General features: G+C 36.1%; 1 protein-coding gene across 6 annotated transcripts in view; it reads left to right on the top strand.

Annotated features, from left to right (window-relative positions):
- MPP7 (membrane palmitoylated protein 7) overlaps nt 1–19,529 on the top strand; it is a 155,355-nt gene that overhangs the window by 112,986 nt on the left and 22,840 nt on the right. For 3 of the 6 annotated variants that reach the window (XM_017741470.1, XM_017741471.1, XM_017741472.1), the window contains 8 exons: nt 4,188–4,269; nt 5,349–5,434; nt 7,250–7,324; nt 7,926–8,122; nt 8,649–8,713; nt 17,696–17,716; nt 17,817–17,828; nt 18,935–18,976. In XM_017741470.1, the coding sequence (XP_017596959.1) occupies nt 4,188–4,269; nt 5,349–5,434; nt 7,250–7,324; nt 7,926–8,122; nt 8,649–8,713; nt 17,696–17,716; nt 17,817–17,828; nt 18,935–18,976 (580 nt within the window). The remainder of the gene's footprint in view (nt 1–4,187; nt 4,270–5,348; nt 5,435–7,249; nt 7,325–7,925; nt 8,123–8,648; nt 8,714–17,695; nt 17,717–17,816; nt 17,829–18,934; nt 18,977–19,529) is intronic. The other 3 variants (XM_017741474.1, XM_017741475.1, XM_008639261.2) reach the window with 3 other exon arrangements.

Genomic DNA, 19,529 nt, shown 5'->3' with positions numbered 1-19,529 from the left:
GCTTGGAGAGCTTTTACTTATGCCTACCTCTCCAAGGCTTTTTCAGCCACAGCCCTGTTCCTAGTTAGCATTTCTGATATCCGGGATGAATAACCATACTACCAGGAGTTCAGTACCTGGCTTCCTACTACTTCCAGCTTCCAAATGTAATACTCCAGGTTTGTTACAGCTGTTACTCTGAATACAATGCTTCTTCACATTAAGATGGTGGCTTCTTTGTCACAAAGATTCATTTCACATAAGTCTGGCTATTTGAAAACTGACGTCTATGCCATGCCGTGTCTAGAGTCAAGAGAAAAATAGGCAGCTCCAGAGATTGGCCCATGCCATCTATTTAAGATTCCTGACTTAATGAAAGGACGATTCATTCTCCAGAGCTACAGAAGTAGCCTGGACATGTAACTTGAACTATGTACCTTATTTCCATAGCTGAACTTTGTTGAAATGAATTTTGGTGATTTAAAGGAGTCATTTGTATGTTCTGTCCATGCAGATGCTACAGCTTTCACTTACCTCACACTCTTAGTCCCTGTAGCTCAGTTCACGTTAGTGGATGAACCTAGCTGGTTTTTTGGTGGGATTAATTTGGACGTAGGGCTAGCTTTAGTCTACATAGTCTACATAAAAGTGCATATCAACTTTTAAATAACTCCTCACTGTAAGGTAGGTAACTGATACTTGTATTTGTACTTTCAATAGAGAATGAATTAACATAAGGCTTATTGAAGTACTTATTTGCATTTATCATCTTTATGTGCTTTTGTTTAACAGAGGGGTATGCAAAAATATTACTGATGTTTCAAATTCTCTTATTAGTAATATATTTTACAGGGTAGTTTTTCTGTCTTTAAAAATAAAGACTTAAAATGTTTATATTCTGGAACCAGCAGATAAATGGATGAACTAATAAAGCTCACATCTGTGAAACCCTGAGCAATGCTTATCACTGAGTGGTACTACATTAAAAATGGAGGGGAAAAAAAAGCAACTAAAAAACAGTGAAAGAGCCTTGCTGCAGGAGCTTGTATTATTTTTAGTGCTTTTGTATGGTATACCTTTAAGCATTTTCTCAGTCTGATCACCATATGGCTCCCAAACTCCTTATTTTTCCCTTTAAAAGTATTTTAAACTGAGCTATGCTCTTACATCTGTATATGTCTCATTTAGGGTAACTTACACTTTTGGCTCACAACACCAAAAATATTTTCCAGGTTTCAAGGTCCAGTCTAACCTTCTTCCATTTTTAAAGCTCTAAATGAGGAGCTGCACTGCACATGTAACAAAGTACTGGAGCTGAACATCTTATAAGGAGAATTTCTTGCCAGATTATATATGCCTCACAGTTTAAGCAGGGCTGGCAGCAGGACAAGAGAAGCTGCTTTTTCAGAAAATCAACTCCTCAGGTTTTCAAAAAGAAATCCACTTGTGTTTGATGGTTTAAGAGTTCTAAATTGGGAATAAAGTAGAATTTATAGAACCCTCTTCTTAATTTGTGTACTAAAGGTACAAATACATAAACTCAAATAGTGTTTTTCATGGGCCTGCCCATTTACTTTGGGTCTGCCACAGAGCAGCTCCTGACAGTGAGCAAACTTGGGTTAAATAATTTTCCTGTCATTTTGAACTTTTGTCCTTTGTTTGAAAATTTCAATTTACCTGTTATCTGCATGGGGCCATCTTTCAGATCAGTTAATCTGTGCTAGGAGAATTAATTTTGTGCCAGTAGTGATAATCACATACAGCATGAAGTGACTGTTCCACTTGGACAAGAACCTTATTGTTACTTCCAGATGCTGTTTGGGTCAATAGTGTGGTCTTTGATTGCACACAGGTTTTTTTCTAGGATCTGTCTAAAAAGCCTGGCGAAGTGAAGTACCACTTTCCAGGTATCAGCGTGGGGCTGGGATAGTGGGTGATCACAGGGGAGGGCTGTCAGTCATTGCTTGCCATTTGCATTTGGTGGCATTTCATTGTGTTGACTTCTAGGTAAAAGGCATAAAGCCTTTCTCATGAAGGCTCTTTCCTTGATTAATTAGGAGAGCCTGTTCTCTATGGACAGTGTAGTGGAAATGTCCTGTATTTATGCCTCTAGCATCCTAATCTTGCTTTTTTTTCTTTTTGATGGATATATTCAGAAAAAAAAAAAACCCAAAAAATCCTTTTTACTTTAAAACAGGTAAAACATTCCAGGTATTAATAATAAACTTTAAATTAGTAGCTGTTGCTGCAAGGTCAGAACTTAATATTGAGATATAAGCTAGGGGGCTTAAGGCTGTTTAATAGATTCCTAATGATATGCAATTCTTTTTGCACGGAAGTCTAGTAATGAGTTCTTAAAGTGAGATTAACTGCAGCTAAATCTATATTTTTGAAACTCTCAGACTAATTTGAAACTGTTATGAAAACAAGTGCATGCTGATATAATTACATAATAAACAATACATAAGAATAAGGCTGGCAAATTGCAGAATTACTTTGCTTATAGATAGAATTTCAGACTAATAAATTTAGGATGTAAAATGAAATGCACAAACATAGCACATCAGTTTTGCTGTGGTGTGCTGGCTGCTGTTGAAGTTTCAGTCAAAGTGAATGGTGACTGTTTTTAATTTTTTTCTATTTGCTGTAAATGCAACTTGCATGCAAAATATGTAAATCAATCTCCCATTTTTTGTCTTCATGACTTGTGCTGTATTTCAATCTTAGAGGTAAAGGGAAACAAGTTTATTTACAGTCAGTGAAATTGCTAACTGTAGAAAAACCTCAGCTCCGTTATTTGTATAATTTTCAGCTTTATGTTCATGAAACACTTAAAAATTGAAGTAGTGATAAATATGATGTTCATGTTTAATCTAAACACATATAGGAAGGTAGCTATAAAAGCCATTAAATTACTCAAGGAACTTCCTTAAAAAGTATTTCTGTACCTTACTCCAAGCACAACACTTCTCTGATGGAAGGAAATTTTAACCAGTGATGGCAGAGTGCACGTAGCACTCAGAGGTGAAGTAGTACTGTTCATTCACTAATTGCAAATACGGAAATTTTCAGAAAGTTGACTTGCCTGACAGAGTCCTTAATATCTCTGTTGATTAACAAAGTTAGAGCTATTGCAGGTAACTAATTAGATTCATATGGGAAAGTAATCATGTGCAGTTAAAAACCTGATGGACAAGGCATGCTGTTTTTTTCTGTTGTTTTTTGAAAATACTGAATCAAGTAACCTTTTTGGAGGTGATTATGCAGTATGACTTACCTAGTTAAAATTCCCCTGTGTTGTTCTGTGAATTCTGTCTCCCAGAACAGGGCCAGCATTTCCTCCCTCACTCTCCCAGTTCTGCCTGAAAGGACTGGCACTGCAGCTGAGGCAGCAGCTCCATGCCTCTGTGTCCCTTCTCACTTGGCACTGCTGCTACCTGCTGCTTCCCAATCAGCTTGTGCCCCTTTTCAGTGCACCCTCACAGTTCTTGTTACAAAGGCATTTTTCTCGTCTAGACAGCTGTGCATTGGAAGTTTAACGACACAATGTCATTTTACCTCAGTGCCCTGCGCTGTCTATGCATAATGTATGTAAACAGCCATGACTAACTCAGGAAATGTTCCCTTCTTCTGTATTTCTGTCCTGTGAGTATTCCATGTGAGCCCCAACACTCAAGGACATTTCTCAAATTTGTATTTGTTTATTGATAACACTGTAAAGCAAAAGGATGATCAGTGGGTGCACAGCCAGTTCTGAGCATGAAGTGTAACAATTATGAACAGTGATATACCTTCTGTACCTGTAGTATGTTGTATGGCCTATTTTCATGTGGGAACAACAATTTATCAGTTTGCAGCAGTAGTTTAGTTAAATTTTAGCAGCAGACTCATATAAGGTATGCTGCAGTTACCATTAAATTGAAAAGCAAACTTTTTCCATCATTGTCCTTTTTTCTTTAAACCTGTGTACTCACAGAATGCATGAGTTACTTCTGATTGAAAAAGAAGACAAATTTTAAGAGGACAGAAATAGAGCAACATATTTTGTATATTCTTTTCATAAGCAAGTATCATTCCTGGTTTAATCACGTATTAATACAATGTCAGCTTTTTGCCATTTTACATAGCAAATGTTTTTTAGTGTAGTGTATTAAAATTATGCTGAGATTAACCAAATAACTTTCTTTTTTCTTTTTTTTTTACTGAAGGGAGCTACTATTAAAAAGGATGAACATACTGGTGCAATTGTGGTGGCCAGGATAATGCGTGGAGGAGCTGCAGATAGAAGTGGTAAGGTGTTGCTGGTTTGGCACTAGCCATTCAAGTTCTAGAACTCAGAACAAGATGAGATCAAATGGCATATTTTGTAGAAATTAAATACATCACAAGCAGAAGTATTTGGGCTCTGGACAGTTCTCCAAAGTGATAATTCAATACTGCTGAAAGTATGCTGATTTTTTTCCCTAATTCAGTTGCAGCAAGGTATCTTTGAGTTAGTGGATACAGAGAGATTTATATATATATATTGTGGTTTGTTTCCAATTGATGACATCCACTTATAAATCATAGAATATGCTGAGTTGGAAGGGACCCAGTAGGATCATCAAGTCCTACTCCTGTCCCTGTGCCAGACACCCCAAGAATCACACACCATGATGGGATATGCCAACTTGCTGATGGAGGAACTCGTGGTGCTGACATTATTTTATATTAGAATATCCATTTGGAGTTTCAGCTGGTAGTTTTCAAAATAACAGCACATCCTTGACCACCATAGTTCAGTTTGGGATGCTCAGTGTCTGCAAAAACTTAATCAAGAAGTCCTGAATCATACACTAAGGTGTCTTTTTCTCTGAAGAAAATCTAGGACAGCTGTGTTTCACTCTTAGATGCAGTCATGGAGTAAATCTAGATACACATACATCGATAGATAGATAGATTAGATAGATAGATAGATTAGATAGATAGATAGATTAGCAAGCATTTGTGCCACAAATTAGCACTCCCAGCCTAAGTGATCTTTGCACTACTTGCAGCTGTCTAGCATTAAGAAAGTAGTATGAGTAGAAAAAGAATTGGCACAGATATTTTTCAAACAGCTGCATGAAAGTCTGGAGAAGTTGTAGAGAAGGTGGTACTAATTTTAGGAGGAAGACAGGGAGATGAGTTAACCAACCACCTTATCAAATTTGTCTGAGAGGACAGTAGCTGTTACGTTCACCATATATTCCTGGTTTTAAGTTAGAGCTTAAAGTGTATGAAAGTTGGAGCTTAAAGTGTATGAACAAGGGAGAAACAAGCTGAATGGTAATGGCAGTTTATGTGTAATACATAGCTACAGCTTCACAACTTCTCTTTTTCTTCTGTAGGGCTTATTCATGTTGGTGATGAACTGAGGGAAGTCAATGGGATTCCTGTAGATGATAAAAAGCCTGAAGAAATAATACACATTTTGGTAAATACCAAGCATTTTAAAATTAATTTAGAAGAGTCAAGAAAAAGTAATTAGATTTATGATTTCTACTGTATTTCTTAGAGAAAAAATATATTCTACTATGTCTTTTCTTCCAGTGCCACGATTTACAAACCTGTCATTTCTCTTAGAGTGATTTTCCATGCATTACATATATATGCAATTATAGATTACTTGTAAAGAGTTAAAGACAGTAATATTGCCATAAATATATTGGAGAATGTTGCAGACTTCAGTTTATAATCTACAGATTTAAGGCCCACCATGATCTGTTGAGTTTAATCTATTTTAAATGTATTCATTAATAACTCATTAATAACTCATTGTCACTCCATGTGACAATTAATTAATAATACAAGTACTAGATAGACTGGTATATGAAGACTTTATATGACACTGATTTACAATATATAGCCATAGATATTATTCTGTCTGTGCTCTTCTAAACTGAAGTCTCTAAAACCAGCCTGATTTCTCATTATTGAAACACTTGGAAATTAGCTAATTTAGGCTTTCTCAGAAATATTTAATATTTTTACATCAAAGAAATTGATGAGGTTCATGACAGCTCTGTTATTCTTGCTGTAGGCATTTCTATATACATAAATACCTTGCTGTCCTTCTGAATTGAGTAGCTGTCTCACAGTTTTAGTTCAGTAACCGAGATGATTCATTTCAAGTGCTAGCCTGCTGATATTCATTCTTGCTTTATGGTTTCACGTTCCCTACAGAACCATAGCTTCCTTCAAAAATTAATATTTTAAAATGTCTAGAAACAAAATACCACTGGAAAGGTGTGAACAATTTCCCCATTTACCTTTCTGAGGTACAGTATAAACATCAAAAGCTAGTTAGAGCTTGTTTCTAAAGTAACAAAACTATGGATTCCAGCCCTACGGCGGGTGAAATAAGACCTTGGCTGCTGCCTGTCAAACAGTGAGCCTTGGATTGCAGACATGCCAGCAGAAGAATGTCTCACTTGGTAGTGGACAGGCCTGTTTCCATTTTGCTTAAATCGTTGGCTGTCTGTAGCACTCTGCTCGTTTTATGAAACTTGTCGGCTGCATGCAATAGTAGCAGAGCCTCCAACTGATTAGCACTTCCTTCAATAGCAAAATGTCACTGAGGCAGTGGGAATATATTGTGGTTAATAAGTAAAATGCAGCCAGACACACTTTAAGTGGGATATAAGGAAAGATGAATGGATGAGGTGGTTGATGATGGCTAACTTGTTTAAGATTTATAGTGGAGGGCTTTTTTTCCATTTAGTACATGTAGTCTATTCAAATATGTTTTTCTTTTCTAGTTTCTCAAAGTTGCCAAGAGAATAAATCCCCCCCAATAGCTCTATATGATAAATATGGCACAAGCCTGTTTGAATTTTTCTGTAATTTTTTTTTTTTTTTTTGAAAAATGAAATGTTAGTTCGATTTTTCCAGGGATGTCCAAACTGTGCCAGGAGTCCAGCAGTTGCTTCTAATATGCATATATTTTAGCTGTAGCATTTTCTTCTGCCTTCAGTACAGAAGTGGGACCTCTGAACCATGCAGGTCCCAGTTTTTAACGGTCCATCTGCCCCACCAGAGAAGCAAATAAACCCAAGCATTTCAAGTGGGTATTTTAATTTTTGTAGTACAAAGTTTGGTTAGGTGAAGGTGTCAAACTCCAGAGATCATGCTTGGTAGAGGATAGACTCATTATATTTTTTTTAATTCATTTGAATTTTTTCATCTTCTAAGATTTCTTTGAAATGTATAGCTTAATTCTCAGTGCATTTTCTTTTCAAATGTTCACCAGGCTCAGTCTCAAGGAGCCATTACATTTAAAATTATACCCAGTGTGAAGGAAGAAATGCCAATGAAGGAAGGCAAGGTAAGCAAGACTATTTCAGAAGCCATCACAGTAACTGTTATGCTGAGGATGATATGTATTTTTTGCTTGGATGACAGAACCAAGATTGTGATTTATGCCTGTGGACTCAATTTTTGCAACATGCCAATTTATAGTACACTGTACGCGTCAATACACAGGTGCTGAATTTATGATTGGGTGTAACATGGTTTTTAAGCCTGAACTCTCAGCTGTGTACTTGACAGGTAGCCTTACACCTTTTGCAAGGACCTGGCTTGGTTCCAAGTACTCCTGCCATTGTTCACTAGGTAGAAGACACTTGATAGCATCTTGGTTCAACAGAATCTTCTCTGTTCCTCATATGGGCACACTATGCACCTGCAAAGTCCTGCTTGCCCTGAGTCACAGAGCCTTTAAATCCATTGAGGCTGCAGTTGCAGAAGCAATGAGTTGAACATTCCCGTATGAACTTCCAATGCTAGACATCAATAAGAATGTTTTGCAGCAGTAAATGTTTACATTATTTAGTTCAGTGGTTTTGAACTGTAGAAACAGAAAAGGGATGTACCTTTGGATTGCATTTAATATTTTGATTCTAAAGATAAAACACTCTTTGTTTCAGATGTTTATCAGAGCCTTATTTGACTATGATCCTAATGAAGATAAAGCAATTCCTTGTAAAGAAGCTGGACTTGCTTTCAGAAAAGGAGATATCCTTCAGATCATGAGCCAGGATGATGCAACCTGGTGGCAAGCCAAACATGAAGGTGATGCCAATCCCAGAGCAGGCTTGATCCCTTCAAAGCATTTCCAGGAGAGGTGAGCTACTGAGAAGCATAATTTCATTATTTTTTGAAGTAAGAGAATAATAGTCTTATTGCTGAGTTGTTAGGTTAGCGTAGTTGGCATGTGTAATGCTCGTAGATTACATGGGTACAATAAATGTGCATTTGCAGCAGGACAAGTGAACTTGGAAACATGTTGCTGAAATACTCTGGATTTCCTTATTTCTCTGGCTAGAATTGATAATGACAAAAACTGATAGGATAACGCTGATCCAGATTGAAAGAAAAAACATATGGAAAATAGCACATCAGTATCTGCATCCACACTGATGTACTATGCAGGAATAAGAACTGCAGCAGGTTTTGGAGAGCTTACAAAAATTTCAGGCAAGATTTAATTTTTTTAGATTGTGAATGGATTGCATTGTTTTAAGTTAATTTCTTATAAAATCTTTTGGGTATTTTGCAATAGTCTCATGATATTAAGTGTTTATTAGTCGCAAATTTGCAGTGAAAACTGAGGAGTTTGTGTCTTTTCCCCACCACCTCCCATTTTATAGGAGATTTGCACTAAGAAGACCAGAAGTGCAGGTTCAGCCACTGAAAATTTCCAACAGAAAATCATGTAAGTCTGTTAACCTGGAATAGAAATAATACTCCATATCTCTAACCTTATAAAATAGCAGTTTGTTTCAACTATAGGACGCATTTCTCCTGGGCACTACAGCTTCTTGATCCCATTTTATCAATAGGAAAATAAATATAAATAATGTCATTAAAAGCTTTAAAAGTAGCTAGAAACTTTCCCAGCCCTCTGACTTTGTTTTTGAAGTATTGAGCCCAATTAATATTTTGATATGTAGTATTTCAAAGGTTGAAGAATATTCTTATATTTCAAAGGTTGAAGAATATTCTTTTCGTGTTGAAAAAGTACAGAATTGGCTGAACAGTTTATATAATTTGGACTGCACCAACACAGTGAAATTTATATTGAGAGTAAGATAAAAGGTCTGATAGTCTCCCCTTCTCTTGCCCATATAGTTGGTAATTTTTTGTGTCCCATGAAGCAGTAGAATTTTTTAAAAGTCAGAACATTTGTTTCGCTGATACACATTCACAGAATCATTTCTTAATGTTTTTTAAACAAACTCATCCTTAATAGTGTCTGTTTTTAAATACAGTAGTTGCACAATTTAAGAAAAACAACCTCTAAGAAAGCTCATACATTGAAACAAATATTTTCTCTTCACTGGAATTTACATCGACATCTGGGTTAAGTATTATTGCATGTTTTACTTGACCTGTTATTTCTTTCAGTTGTGCAGACTCATAACAAAGTCAGCAATGTAAGAAACTATCACACTTCAGTAGGATCTAAATCTTAAATACAAACATGATTGTGAGTTCAACTAGAAGTATTCAGAAAGCGGTCTAACATTTTCAATCACCTTTCATTATCTAACAATGAAAGAAAAAGTATGGGTACTATGGCAAACAGTGGATGCTGGCGCACTAAGTGCCAGACTAAATGCTTTTAACTTTAAAACTCCTCACCAAGGTTTCTGTTGCAATTTTCCTAACTTCTTGCTATGGTTGTTGTGTTCTGAAGCTTGACAGTAACTGTTATTTTTCTAATAATCTGCGTTTTCTATCTTTCATTCCATTTCACTCTTTGGTTGTGTGCCCTAATGCTATTGTTAACTCCAAAGCCCTTGATTAGCTTTGTAATTACAGTAACAGACATTACAATTGCACTATAGCTTTTCTGTTTACATAGATCTTAGAAACAAGAGGAGCTCCTCCAGCTTGAAGTAAATCTGTTGTTTTTCTAGGTTCTAGGTCAAGTTGCTCTGCCCCAGTTTTGGAAAAGTGTCTGATCCCAGGGTATAGCTATTTCTCTCTGCCCACTGTTCTTGACTCTGGATAATACACTCAACAAGAGCCTTCAATTAAGGTGGCACTGGTGCTTTTGAAGAGGTAAATCAGCTGCTGCAGCAACACTGCATGAATCCTTTTGTAATGGACTGCATCTTTCTAGTGACCTTCAAGTGAAAGGTTTTACAAGATGCATCTCATCCTTCCAAATAGGTAGCCTGAACTTGATTGGGAATTGCCAAAATTACAGCCTAAAGAAGACCCAGAGTACAATGTCTGCTGTTGTCTCTGCTTTTTCCACTGACTCCCTTAACTAGCTTAAACAGGGAGAAGAGTTCCTCTCCCCCTTTCTTTTAAAACATGACAGAGCATGAGGGCCAAGCAGTATGCCTATTACTGTTCTCTTGTGGAATTTCTTTGAACAAGGCAAGTTCCAGGTAAATACCATCTAGAAGGCAATGGTGCCTTTTGAAGGAGGAAAGACTGCAGAGTAATGTAGGTTTATCATTCTCTCTCTTCCTTTTTCTTAAGACAGTCTGCTGCTGTATCTGCCAGATTTTCATGGGAACAGGGGAAATGATGTTCTGAGTAGAGATTTATCCCTTCGTTCAAAGACTAAACATGTTTTTAGTGCTGGGAGGGAATTCAGATCCTTCAAAGAGAAGACATTTTAAAGACCAGAATTCAGCTGTAGAAAAACTGTTGTGACTAGGATGTTGCTCAAGTTGCTCTCAGGAAAACCTTCCACTTGCTTGGATTTTCAAGAAGATTCTTCTGGGAAGCTCTGCACCTCTGTGATCTTTCTAAAGTTAATCAGTTTTTTTGTTTTACCAAGCATAGCAGTGAAGTTGTGAGATATGGAGGCCATGTCTGTATTTGTGCACAGCAATCATCTTGCCAAAATTGGGACATGCTGGAAAATTATGCATTGCTCAGCTGAACAACCAGCATTCTGACAGTACCAGAAACATTGTAAGGAAGGTGACATAGAGAACAGGAAATGGGAAAGAACTGCTGGGTTCAGTTTTATTTTTTTTTAGCCCAGGTGTGAAGGTGGGAAATTGATAATCCTTGACTTCTTCAGACTTCTTTTTAATCCTTCATCTTAATATAGGGTTTTCCAGTGTTTGGAAGGGTAATTATGTGGGAAAACATGTTCTGCAGATCATCCTGAACTTGCTGTATATTGAGAAGCTGCTTGCTATTGCAGTGGATTCCATCCAGTCATGTGACCTGAATTTCCTTAGCAGTTTGGAGAAAAAGGGCACTTTGCCAGTTGCTATTCTTATGGCTTTCAAAAAAGATGAAAACCTATTGACTTCAGGAGAGCTGCTGAGAGATGTCCCTTTCCTGACAGGACTGGGAGTTGCACTAGGAAGCTTTCTTGACACCTGGTATGTAGCTGTGGATGTTGGTCTGCTCTGTTCAGTCAACTCACTCCACAAATCCCATGTTTTGCAGTGAGGAAAAAACCTTGATACATACCTTTGTTTTTAATAGGGAGAATCAAGGAAAAATATTCTGTTTTCTTGAATACCCAAAAAATGTGAGTCAGCTCTGGTTTCTTAGGTGGGCTTTCAGGGTGGCAGTGTCCTTCTACTTGAAAATTAATCTAAAAATCAGTTAAAATCATATAATATGCAAGAAGTATCCTATAACTTCTTTTTTCCTTTTCTTCTCAAGCCAATTCTGGAACTGGAAAGGATTGTTATATTTGTCTATACAAAGAGCTCTCTGAAACAGTCAAGAACTGTTTATGCTTTGATAATTAAATATGTTTGAAAACCTGAAAGGAGATCGATTGGATGACTTTTGGGAAGCGTTCTTTCTGTTTCCTATTTTGAATTTTTCACTCTTTTCAGCATAGCAATGCATGTAGTTTGCTAATCTTTACACATATTTGAGTATTATACGCTTGGAAGCGAAATAAAAGTGGGCCTTTTAGGTGATGATCGTATGCATACCCATATTGAGGAAAGAGTAAAAAATACTTTCTACAAAACCTTTTCTGCAAGAATTATTTGCACTGAAATAAATCCAGTCTAGTTCTAAGTTACTAAAAGGATCAGTTTTTAATGGAAATGCCAATTCTTATTTTCACTTTAATAGCCAAGTGAACTGTTCCATCATGTGTATGTGTAAATACACACGCCTATCCAGCATTTAGCCCTTTTCTTGAAAGATAAAACATAATAATTCTCACATGGTACCTGTTAAAGTGAAAAACATTTTACATGTCATGTGTGCACTGGAGGAGGGGGCAGAACAATGTACACTCCATATTGAAAGGTAAGTGAAATCATACATTTCCATGTGCAAATGGAGAAGATGCAGAGTTTGATGGTACCTGGGACTGAAGTTGAAAGAAACTGGCAATGTAGGTGGAACCTGCACTGACAAGAGGAAGATGTAGAAAAAGTAGGAATAAAAACTAAAGGGAAAAGAGAGGAAGTGAAATTTCGTATTGAGGATGAAGAAAAGGAGAAGGAATTGCAACAAGGGCAATGGAAGAACAGATGGACAAAATCTGCCCCTTAGCCCCATTAAGCAAAACCCCACAGAGGATGGGCTTTGATATTATTAGATTAATGCAATTAACAGTATTATGCAGGAGTGTTGCTATAGTCATTGCTATTTGTGCAGTGGTTCAATTGCTTGCTGATTCTGTTTAAATAAAATACTAATATATGTATTTTGTAAAAGTCTTTGAAACAGTGAATGCAAAAATTACTGACAAGAACTCTGACCTGATTTTTTTTGCTATTGTTGGTAGAAAACCTTAGTAAGTTCAACAGTAATATCTGACACGTGAGATAAGTGGCTGTTAGATGTTCAGACCTGCTGATAAGATTGATATGTTAATTCCTAGGCTCAGGGTTAGTGCAGAAGTGATGGAGGAATAACGAACCACTGAAGCATATTCAGCATTTTTTCAGTACTTAACAGCAATGACTTTTCAGCAAAAAGTGGTTTTGTACATTAATACTGTGGGGAAAAGATAGTGGGGAAAAAATTGTAGGAACAGGCAGCATAGGAAAAAAAATAGGAAAATGGAATGAAAGTAAAGGAACAGAGTTGCATGAGATTGTGTGCGTAGGACTAACCCTGCATGTGCTGGAATGGTGAACATGCCATATACCTGAGTGGGTGTGAGGGAACTCTCTGGGATGCAGAGGGAGGTACTGTTGGTGTGTCTGCCTGTGTGCAACAGGCTTTCATGTGTCTGAGCTTGTGAGCCACTGCTGAATGCCAGCTCCACAGAAACCTGCTCACCTGGTATTCCTCAATAATACTTAACAGCATTCCCGGCTTTAGGAGGTCACCTTAGCTTGGACAGCTTTGTCAGCCAGAGATGGTTCTGTGAGTTGTCCTGTTGCTGCATGCCAGCTAAATTGGAGTGACATGAGACTTTGTATGAGGAAGAATTATTTTTTAAATAGCTCCCAGTCTGTTAACTTCAATACAAAGACTGCTCATGCTCTGACTGTAATAGATATTGCCAACAGGTTTGGTCATTCTTGCATGTGTAGACTACGTTAATTTGTAGGCAAAAGTGATAAACTGGTTTTTTAAGGAACAAAAAATCTTTTCATAACAACCAAACAACTTACTATTCTGCAGTTGTTATAAACTGCAATTATCAGCCAAATTATATTCCTTCAGCATAATTTTGCTTTCACAGTGGTTACTCTGTTTATTCTTATGTTATGTATGTGTTGTCTCTGGTATGAAAATTGCTGGTAACTTTATATTTTATACTAGCGTAGCCTGTAAGCTCTGTTAGCTTGTGCACTGCATTCATATGTGTACATGTACATCCATACCCTGTGTACAGTTTAATATATGTTTGTAGCATATATGACAGAGTTGTTCAGAGATGTCTTTTTCATGAAAATACATTTGTTCTGTGTATTTAATGCTAAATGTAAATACTTACTGTGATAAAGCCATCACCATATAGTTTTTCTAAGGCTTAAAACCCATTTTACTTTCAATTTTGATTTACCATATATGACTGGCATTGTATGAGCAAGAGGAAAGACCTAACTGCAGCCAAATGGTGTTCATTCAAACAAGATGTAACCCAGTTTACCCATAGTTGAGTGTCTTTTGAATTGAAGATTGTGTTCTGCCAACAAAAAAATTTTAACAGGCTAAAAGAATAAATGTTTTGTACAACTTGTGTTTGAAGACCAAACATTTAGGATAAATGTATATTAGGATTCTTTTGCTTGTTATAATTGCTGCACAATCTTAACTCTGCCTTTCTTCTCAGTATTTTTCTGTGTTCATATTTGAAACTTGATTGCCCACCTGCAGATAGTTACGAGTATATAAAAAAAATAAACCAGACCTATAAATTAGCACATTAGCATTTTTGTTCAGAAGTCTCCTGTCCTTACAAATCTTAACTTCCTACTACCACAGAGAAATTAAGGAAACCGGAAGCTGGATGTCATTTGAGTCCAGGTCACATGAGACAGAACTGGAAATGGATCTGTCCTTCACTGCAAGACCATCCTTCTTCATTTTCCAAATTATCTTCGTAGAGATACTGTTACCTGATGGTTTTATGAGAGAATTAAATTAGATCATCTTAAATTTCCTATTGCATGAACTTATATGTATCATTCAATCTACAAAACTCCATAGGATAAAAACCTGCAAAACAGTAAAAATGTTGATTGCTATGTGGGACTGTTCATCACTAAAAAATCAAGACTGCTTAATAAGGTAGAGCATTGTCCCAAAGTAAAGTATAGTTTAAGGAATAATGCAACTTTTTTGTGATAAGAAACTAGAACAGAGCTGCTGGGTCTAATTTTAGATTGAGAAACATCTAAGTAAAATTGCTTGGTGGAAATATTTTTGAAAGAAAATCAACAAAAGCTAAAATTCTTAATCTGGTGCTGGACTGTTCCAAAGAGTTGAGAATGCTCCTGGAAGTGGCCCTGGTTTTGAGCTTCCTAAGTAGTATAATTTAGGTGAGGCCCCCAAAACCAAATCTTGATTACATTTCAGTTAAAATACATACAAAAACACAGTGTATGCGATACTGGTTTTCATTGTTATAGTTTAGCATTATTGGCTACGCTGAAATCTTTCTAAAATGAATAAAACCACCTACTTCTTAAGCTTCCATTGCACTTGTGTTTCCTATTTCTTTTTTCCCATTTGTCTTGTTACAGCTTTGTTGTTGTTTCATAAACCTGTTTCATGACTATTTTCTTTGGAACTTCCTCTCCCTTCTTACCACAATATATTTCATTGATTGTATTTCTTGTTTTCTCTGTGTTTTATTTGCTCGATGTTGCCTTATGGTTTGGGTTTGGTTTTTTTTTCATTTTGTCGTTGCTTTTGTTTTCCTACTTCCCATCAGATTTCCTCCTCTTCAGTCCTTGACCTCTTTTAGTCTTTAATTTTTCCCTTCTAGATGAAGATCTCTATTTCCTTTCTCAGCCCACTTCAACTTAGTGAAACTGTATTGAAAAACTGTATAGTTTTTCGTGTCTCAGAACTTTGGAACTTTGGACACTTACTTGCTGCATGCATACAACTGCTCCAGATGCACAGAGCTGTATTTAGTAGTGAATCACAATACAAAGTTTCCTGGCAAGTCACCTCTGACTTTACTAGGGACAGGCAATAGCCCTGGTAAAATTCCTTGTAAAGTTCAAACTGGGAGCTACATGTTGATGACTGTTTATAGCTGCATTAAGCTATGAAAACCCAGTGATTTCCAAGATATTTTCATTACAGACTGTTATTTTCAACCTTAAAAGTAGCCCAAGAAAGTTAAGAGCAGTATTAAGAAGGAAGATTTTTAACAAAACACAAAAAGTTCAAAACTCCTTTACTTTATCTCAGCATTAAACCTCAGCTTGTAGACATTTTGGCTTGTGCTCTCTGGGATCAGCTGACTCACTTGGGAATCCTAATGTCTTTCATTTATGGATAAGCATGTTCCCTTTCCTGGCAGGGGTAGCCCAGAAGCCTGGATTCCTTTTAGCTGTTCTCAGCCCTGATGCTGTAACTTCACCATCTACCACACCTGCAGGACTCCTGTGAGTTCTGCAGTGGTCAGGCTTGAGCGAGTGTACACCTGTTCAGACCTCTGCCCATGTGTACACACAGACCTTCTTTGCTCCTGCTCTGGTTTTTCATGTTCATAAATGAGGACTTACCTGTTACCATTGTTAAAATACCAGACAGTATTTTAAAATGCACACTCACTAGTTAAGTCAAATAATTTTCTTGAATTCAGGAGACTTTTAAAATCTATTTATATGAACTGGTGTTGAGCATTAGTGACTTGTTTTCAGGAGATACATTGTAGTCTACTGAAAGTCATGGAAATGGAAATATAGAAAAACTTGGACATTACAGAGAAGGAGAAAAGAATTAGTACCTGGAAGCCAGCCTGCCATTCCAGATCCAGCTTTAGGGCATTTGTCAAGAACTGGGAGCTTTTAAGGTCAAGAGAGGAAAATGGATCCAGTGCTTTCACTTTTAACTCACAAAACTGTCTACACTCTTTTAAGACACCAGATGTGGTCAACCAAGCAGTGTTCACCTTAGGGGACTTCCCAGCCAACTTAAACCATATGGTCACCTTGACCATAGAAATAAACTTTAAATAAGATTCAAAAAAGTCTTCCAAATTTGTATTTTAAAATGTAAGTCCTCAAGAAAAATGGTACCAAGAAATGATTGTACAAAACATTATTTTTCCTGCGGCAAAAGAGACTCTTAATTTCATGATGTGGAATGAGAAAAGCTCTTCCATGTGGTCATATATGCAGGGGAATTTTGACCTAGTTTTTATTTTGTACGTTAGTTATGCATAAAAGGTTGTAAAATAGCTCTTGAATAATTTTTCACACTCTGAGAAAAGACATGCTTCATGGAAAGTCTTTGAAATAATTATATTTTAAGCCTATTTATTCACATTTTAAAGGAAATTTGAATGAAAGGTAGATTGTTAAATCTCTCTATAAATCTTAACCTTAGTATGTATTATCTTTGTGCACAGAACTCCATTATATTTATCTTTCTTTTCTGTATAACCCAAAAGATGATTAGAAAAATGTATGTTTTCTACTATCAAGGCAGCAGAAATTTATTGATTTACTATAGGTAAGGAGAAAGTCTTAAGTAGATCTATTATATTAGGATAATGTCAGAGAAAAGATTACAAGAGTATATAAATTCTTCCAGCATGTTTTCAGCTGCAATTGTAGACTTAAAAAAAACAAGACAAAACAAAAAAACAAACCAACAAACAAAACCAACCAAACAGAAAAGCCATAAGCAAAAAAGCCTCTTCAAAATCCAGCTCCACGGGCAGTACCAGCTGTTACTATAAGTGCAAAAAAATACTGAGATTGTGTTCATGGTAGTGTTTCTTAGAAATTCTAGATTAAGATTGATTGATTTGAACTAACAAACTTTACATTTAATACCAAAGAGATCGTCCATTACAACTGGGTAAGGTCATTGCTACCAAATGAATAGTGGAAGAATCTCATATGGGAAGTTTAAAGTGCACGTAGTATTTCAATGCCTTTTTACGTCCTTTTCTGAGTGCAGTTAAACTCAGTACTGGTATGTTGGTATATGCCTCAATTTAATAGGTGCTGTCAAGAGAATTTGAGAGTAGCTTACATACCTGAATTTTTTCCTATTTATGAAGTATTAAACAATAATACTTTGTCTTTTTGGCTGTTCTAAGATGAGGAAGCGGTTGAGTGTGGTAGGTGCATTTTTCTTTTTCGATTTAACTTTTCTTTCTTAGGTTATGTTTTCACTCAATTTAATTATTTCCTTTCCTATTTTTCCTTTGTGCTTCTCAGAGGAAATTGAAGGTACATGTATAAAAGTTTCCCTGAATAGCCCAATAATTTTATTTAGAGAACATGTGTTTAGAATTAAATTGAATATAGTCCAATCTTTCTAAGAGATGTTATACCTATGATGCTTTTATATTGCCACCAAATACATTGAATCATGTTTTAAAGTAGATAAAAATACCAGAATATTCCTAGTTGCTTCATTTAATGATCAGTAATTTGAACTATTGTTTTAAACTGCTTTCTCTCTCTTGAACTTCTGCAAGATACGTATAGAAAAGTAGTATGATAGAATAATACTAGCAGCACTTGGGTGGGCTGGGATGGAAAGAGATGGTTCTGAGTTAATTTCATGGCCATCAGAGGTCTTGCGTTTCTAATTAATACTGACAGACTATTTCTCTGAGATGGTAGAAAGTTCATCTATGTGGTATCATCGTTACTGTTTTCCCTCTGAGTGTAGCCAGTTACTGTTATGTTTGCAGCATATGTTGAAGTAATAGCAGCTGATCTCTTGTGGTTTTTTGTTTGGTTGGTTGGGGTTTTTTTGGTTTTTTTTTTACTTAAGAGGCTTTTGTTTATAAAAGCATTAGAAATTGTAGCTCATATTTTTGATCAAAGAGCTTCTGGCATGTAAAAATATACATTATAGCTATTTTTTATTAAATGAGAGGATGTGTTTTTGATCAAAAACCTTTCTGTCTAATCCAGTGAGCCAAAACTTAAAGCTAAAGTCTGATAATGTATAGTTTACAAAAAAGCTTGATTTACATCAGATCGTTTTGCTTTCTTTTAAGTGGCATATTTTCTATTAACTGATAAAATGTGAATAATACAGTGTTAGAATTCTTTTTAGAATGGTTGTTGTCATCACAACTTTTGCTTGAAAAGGTAAAAAGATCAGTGTGCATGCTGCAAAATCCAAGAATATCTCCAGCTAAAATATAAAACAATAAATATTGTTTTATGTTTTTAAGAAAATGGCTTATTGAAGGCTTTTTAATGCTATGCTTTGTACAGTTGTCATTTTTAAAATAATTTCTTCTGTATTTTTTGCTGGGCTTCTAACTATTCTGCTTTATTTCTTGGCTTTATTCTGTATGCTTTTACCCTTCGTCCAGAAGATGCTGAATGTTCTGGTCACAACAGTGGATCCTATCTAGGTGAGCAATTGGTTACAAAAGACAATTTTTTTCCTTTCTTTCAGCTTCTTTTCCCTGGAGCTACTGTGTCCACTTTGCTTTTGGGGGTAATCTGCATACAAATGTCCTTAATCTGCATGACAAATGCATGAATATTAAGGTTTTAAACATGGCTCATTGGATTTGACATAAAGGGTTTATGTAGTGTATGCCTTTACCTGGTTAAACATGGGCTACTAAAATACTGGTTTGATTTTAAAGTCAAAATTTTTAAAGTACATGAAGTAAGCAAAGTGTTTAATGAAACAAAAAGGTTACTGTATCATGAAAAATTTGAGTAATTATTTTAAAGCACTTTCAAGGTTTTATTCAAGTTTTGTGTACACATTTTTTCTTTGTACATGTCTATCTAACCACTTTGGGAGGATTCAGTGAGAATACAGAGTAAATTTGCAGGCGCCAGTTCTTTTTCCACATTACAAATATAATAAGTCATAATAACTCAGTAGCTTAAATCTAGCTTTAAAGCTAGTCTGAGCTCAATGTATCATTGCAGGGAGTGGGAAAGAGGAGG

The sequence above is a fragment of the Corvus brachyrhynchos genome, unplaced genomic scaffold (assembly GCF_000691975.1).
Source record: "Corvus brachyrhynchos isolate BGI_N302 unplaced genomic scaffold, ASM69197v1 scaffold167, whole genome shotgun sequence".
NCBI lineage: Eukaryota > Metazoa > Chordata > Aves > Passeriformes > Corvidae > Corvus > Corvus brachyrhynchos.
The sequence above is the reverse complement of the archived record's forward strand: the minus strand, read 5'-3'. Positions and strand labels throughout refer to the sequence as shown.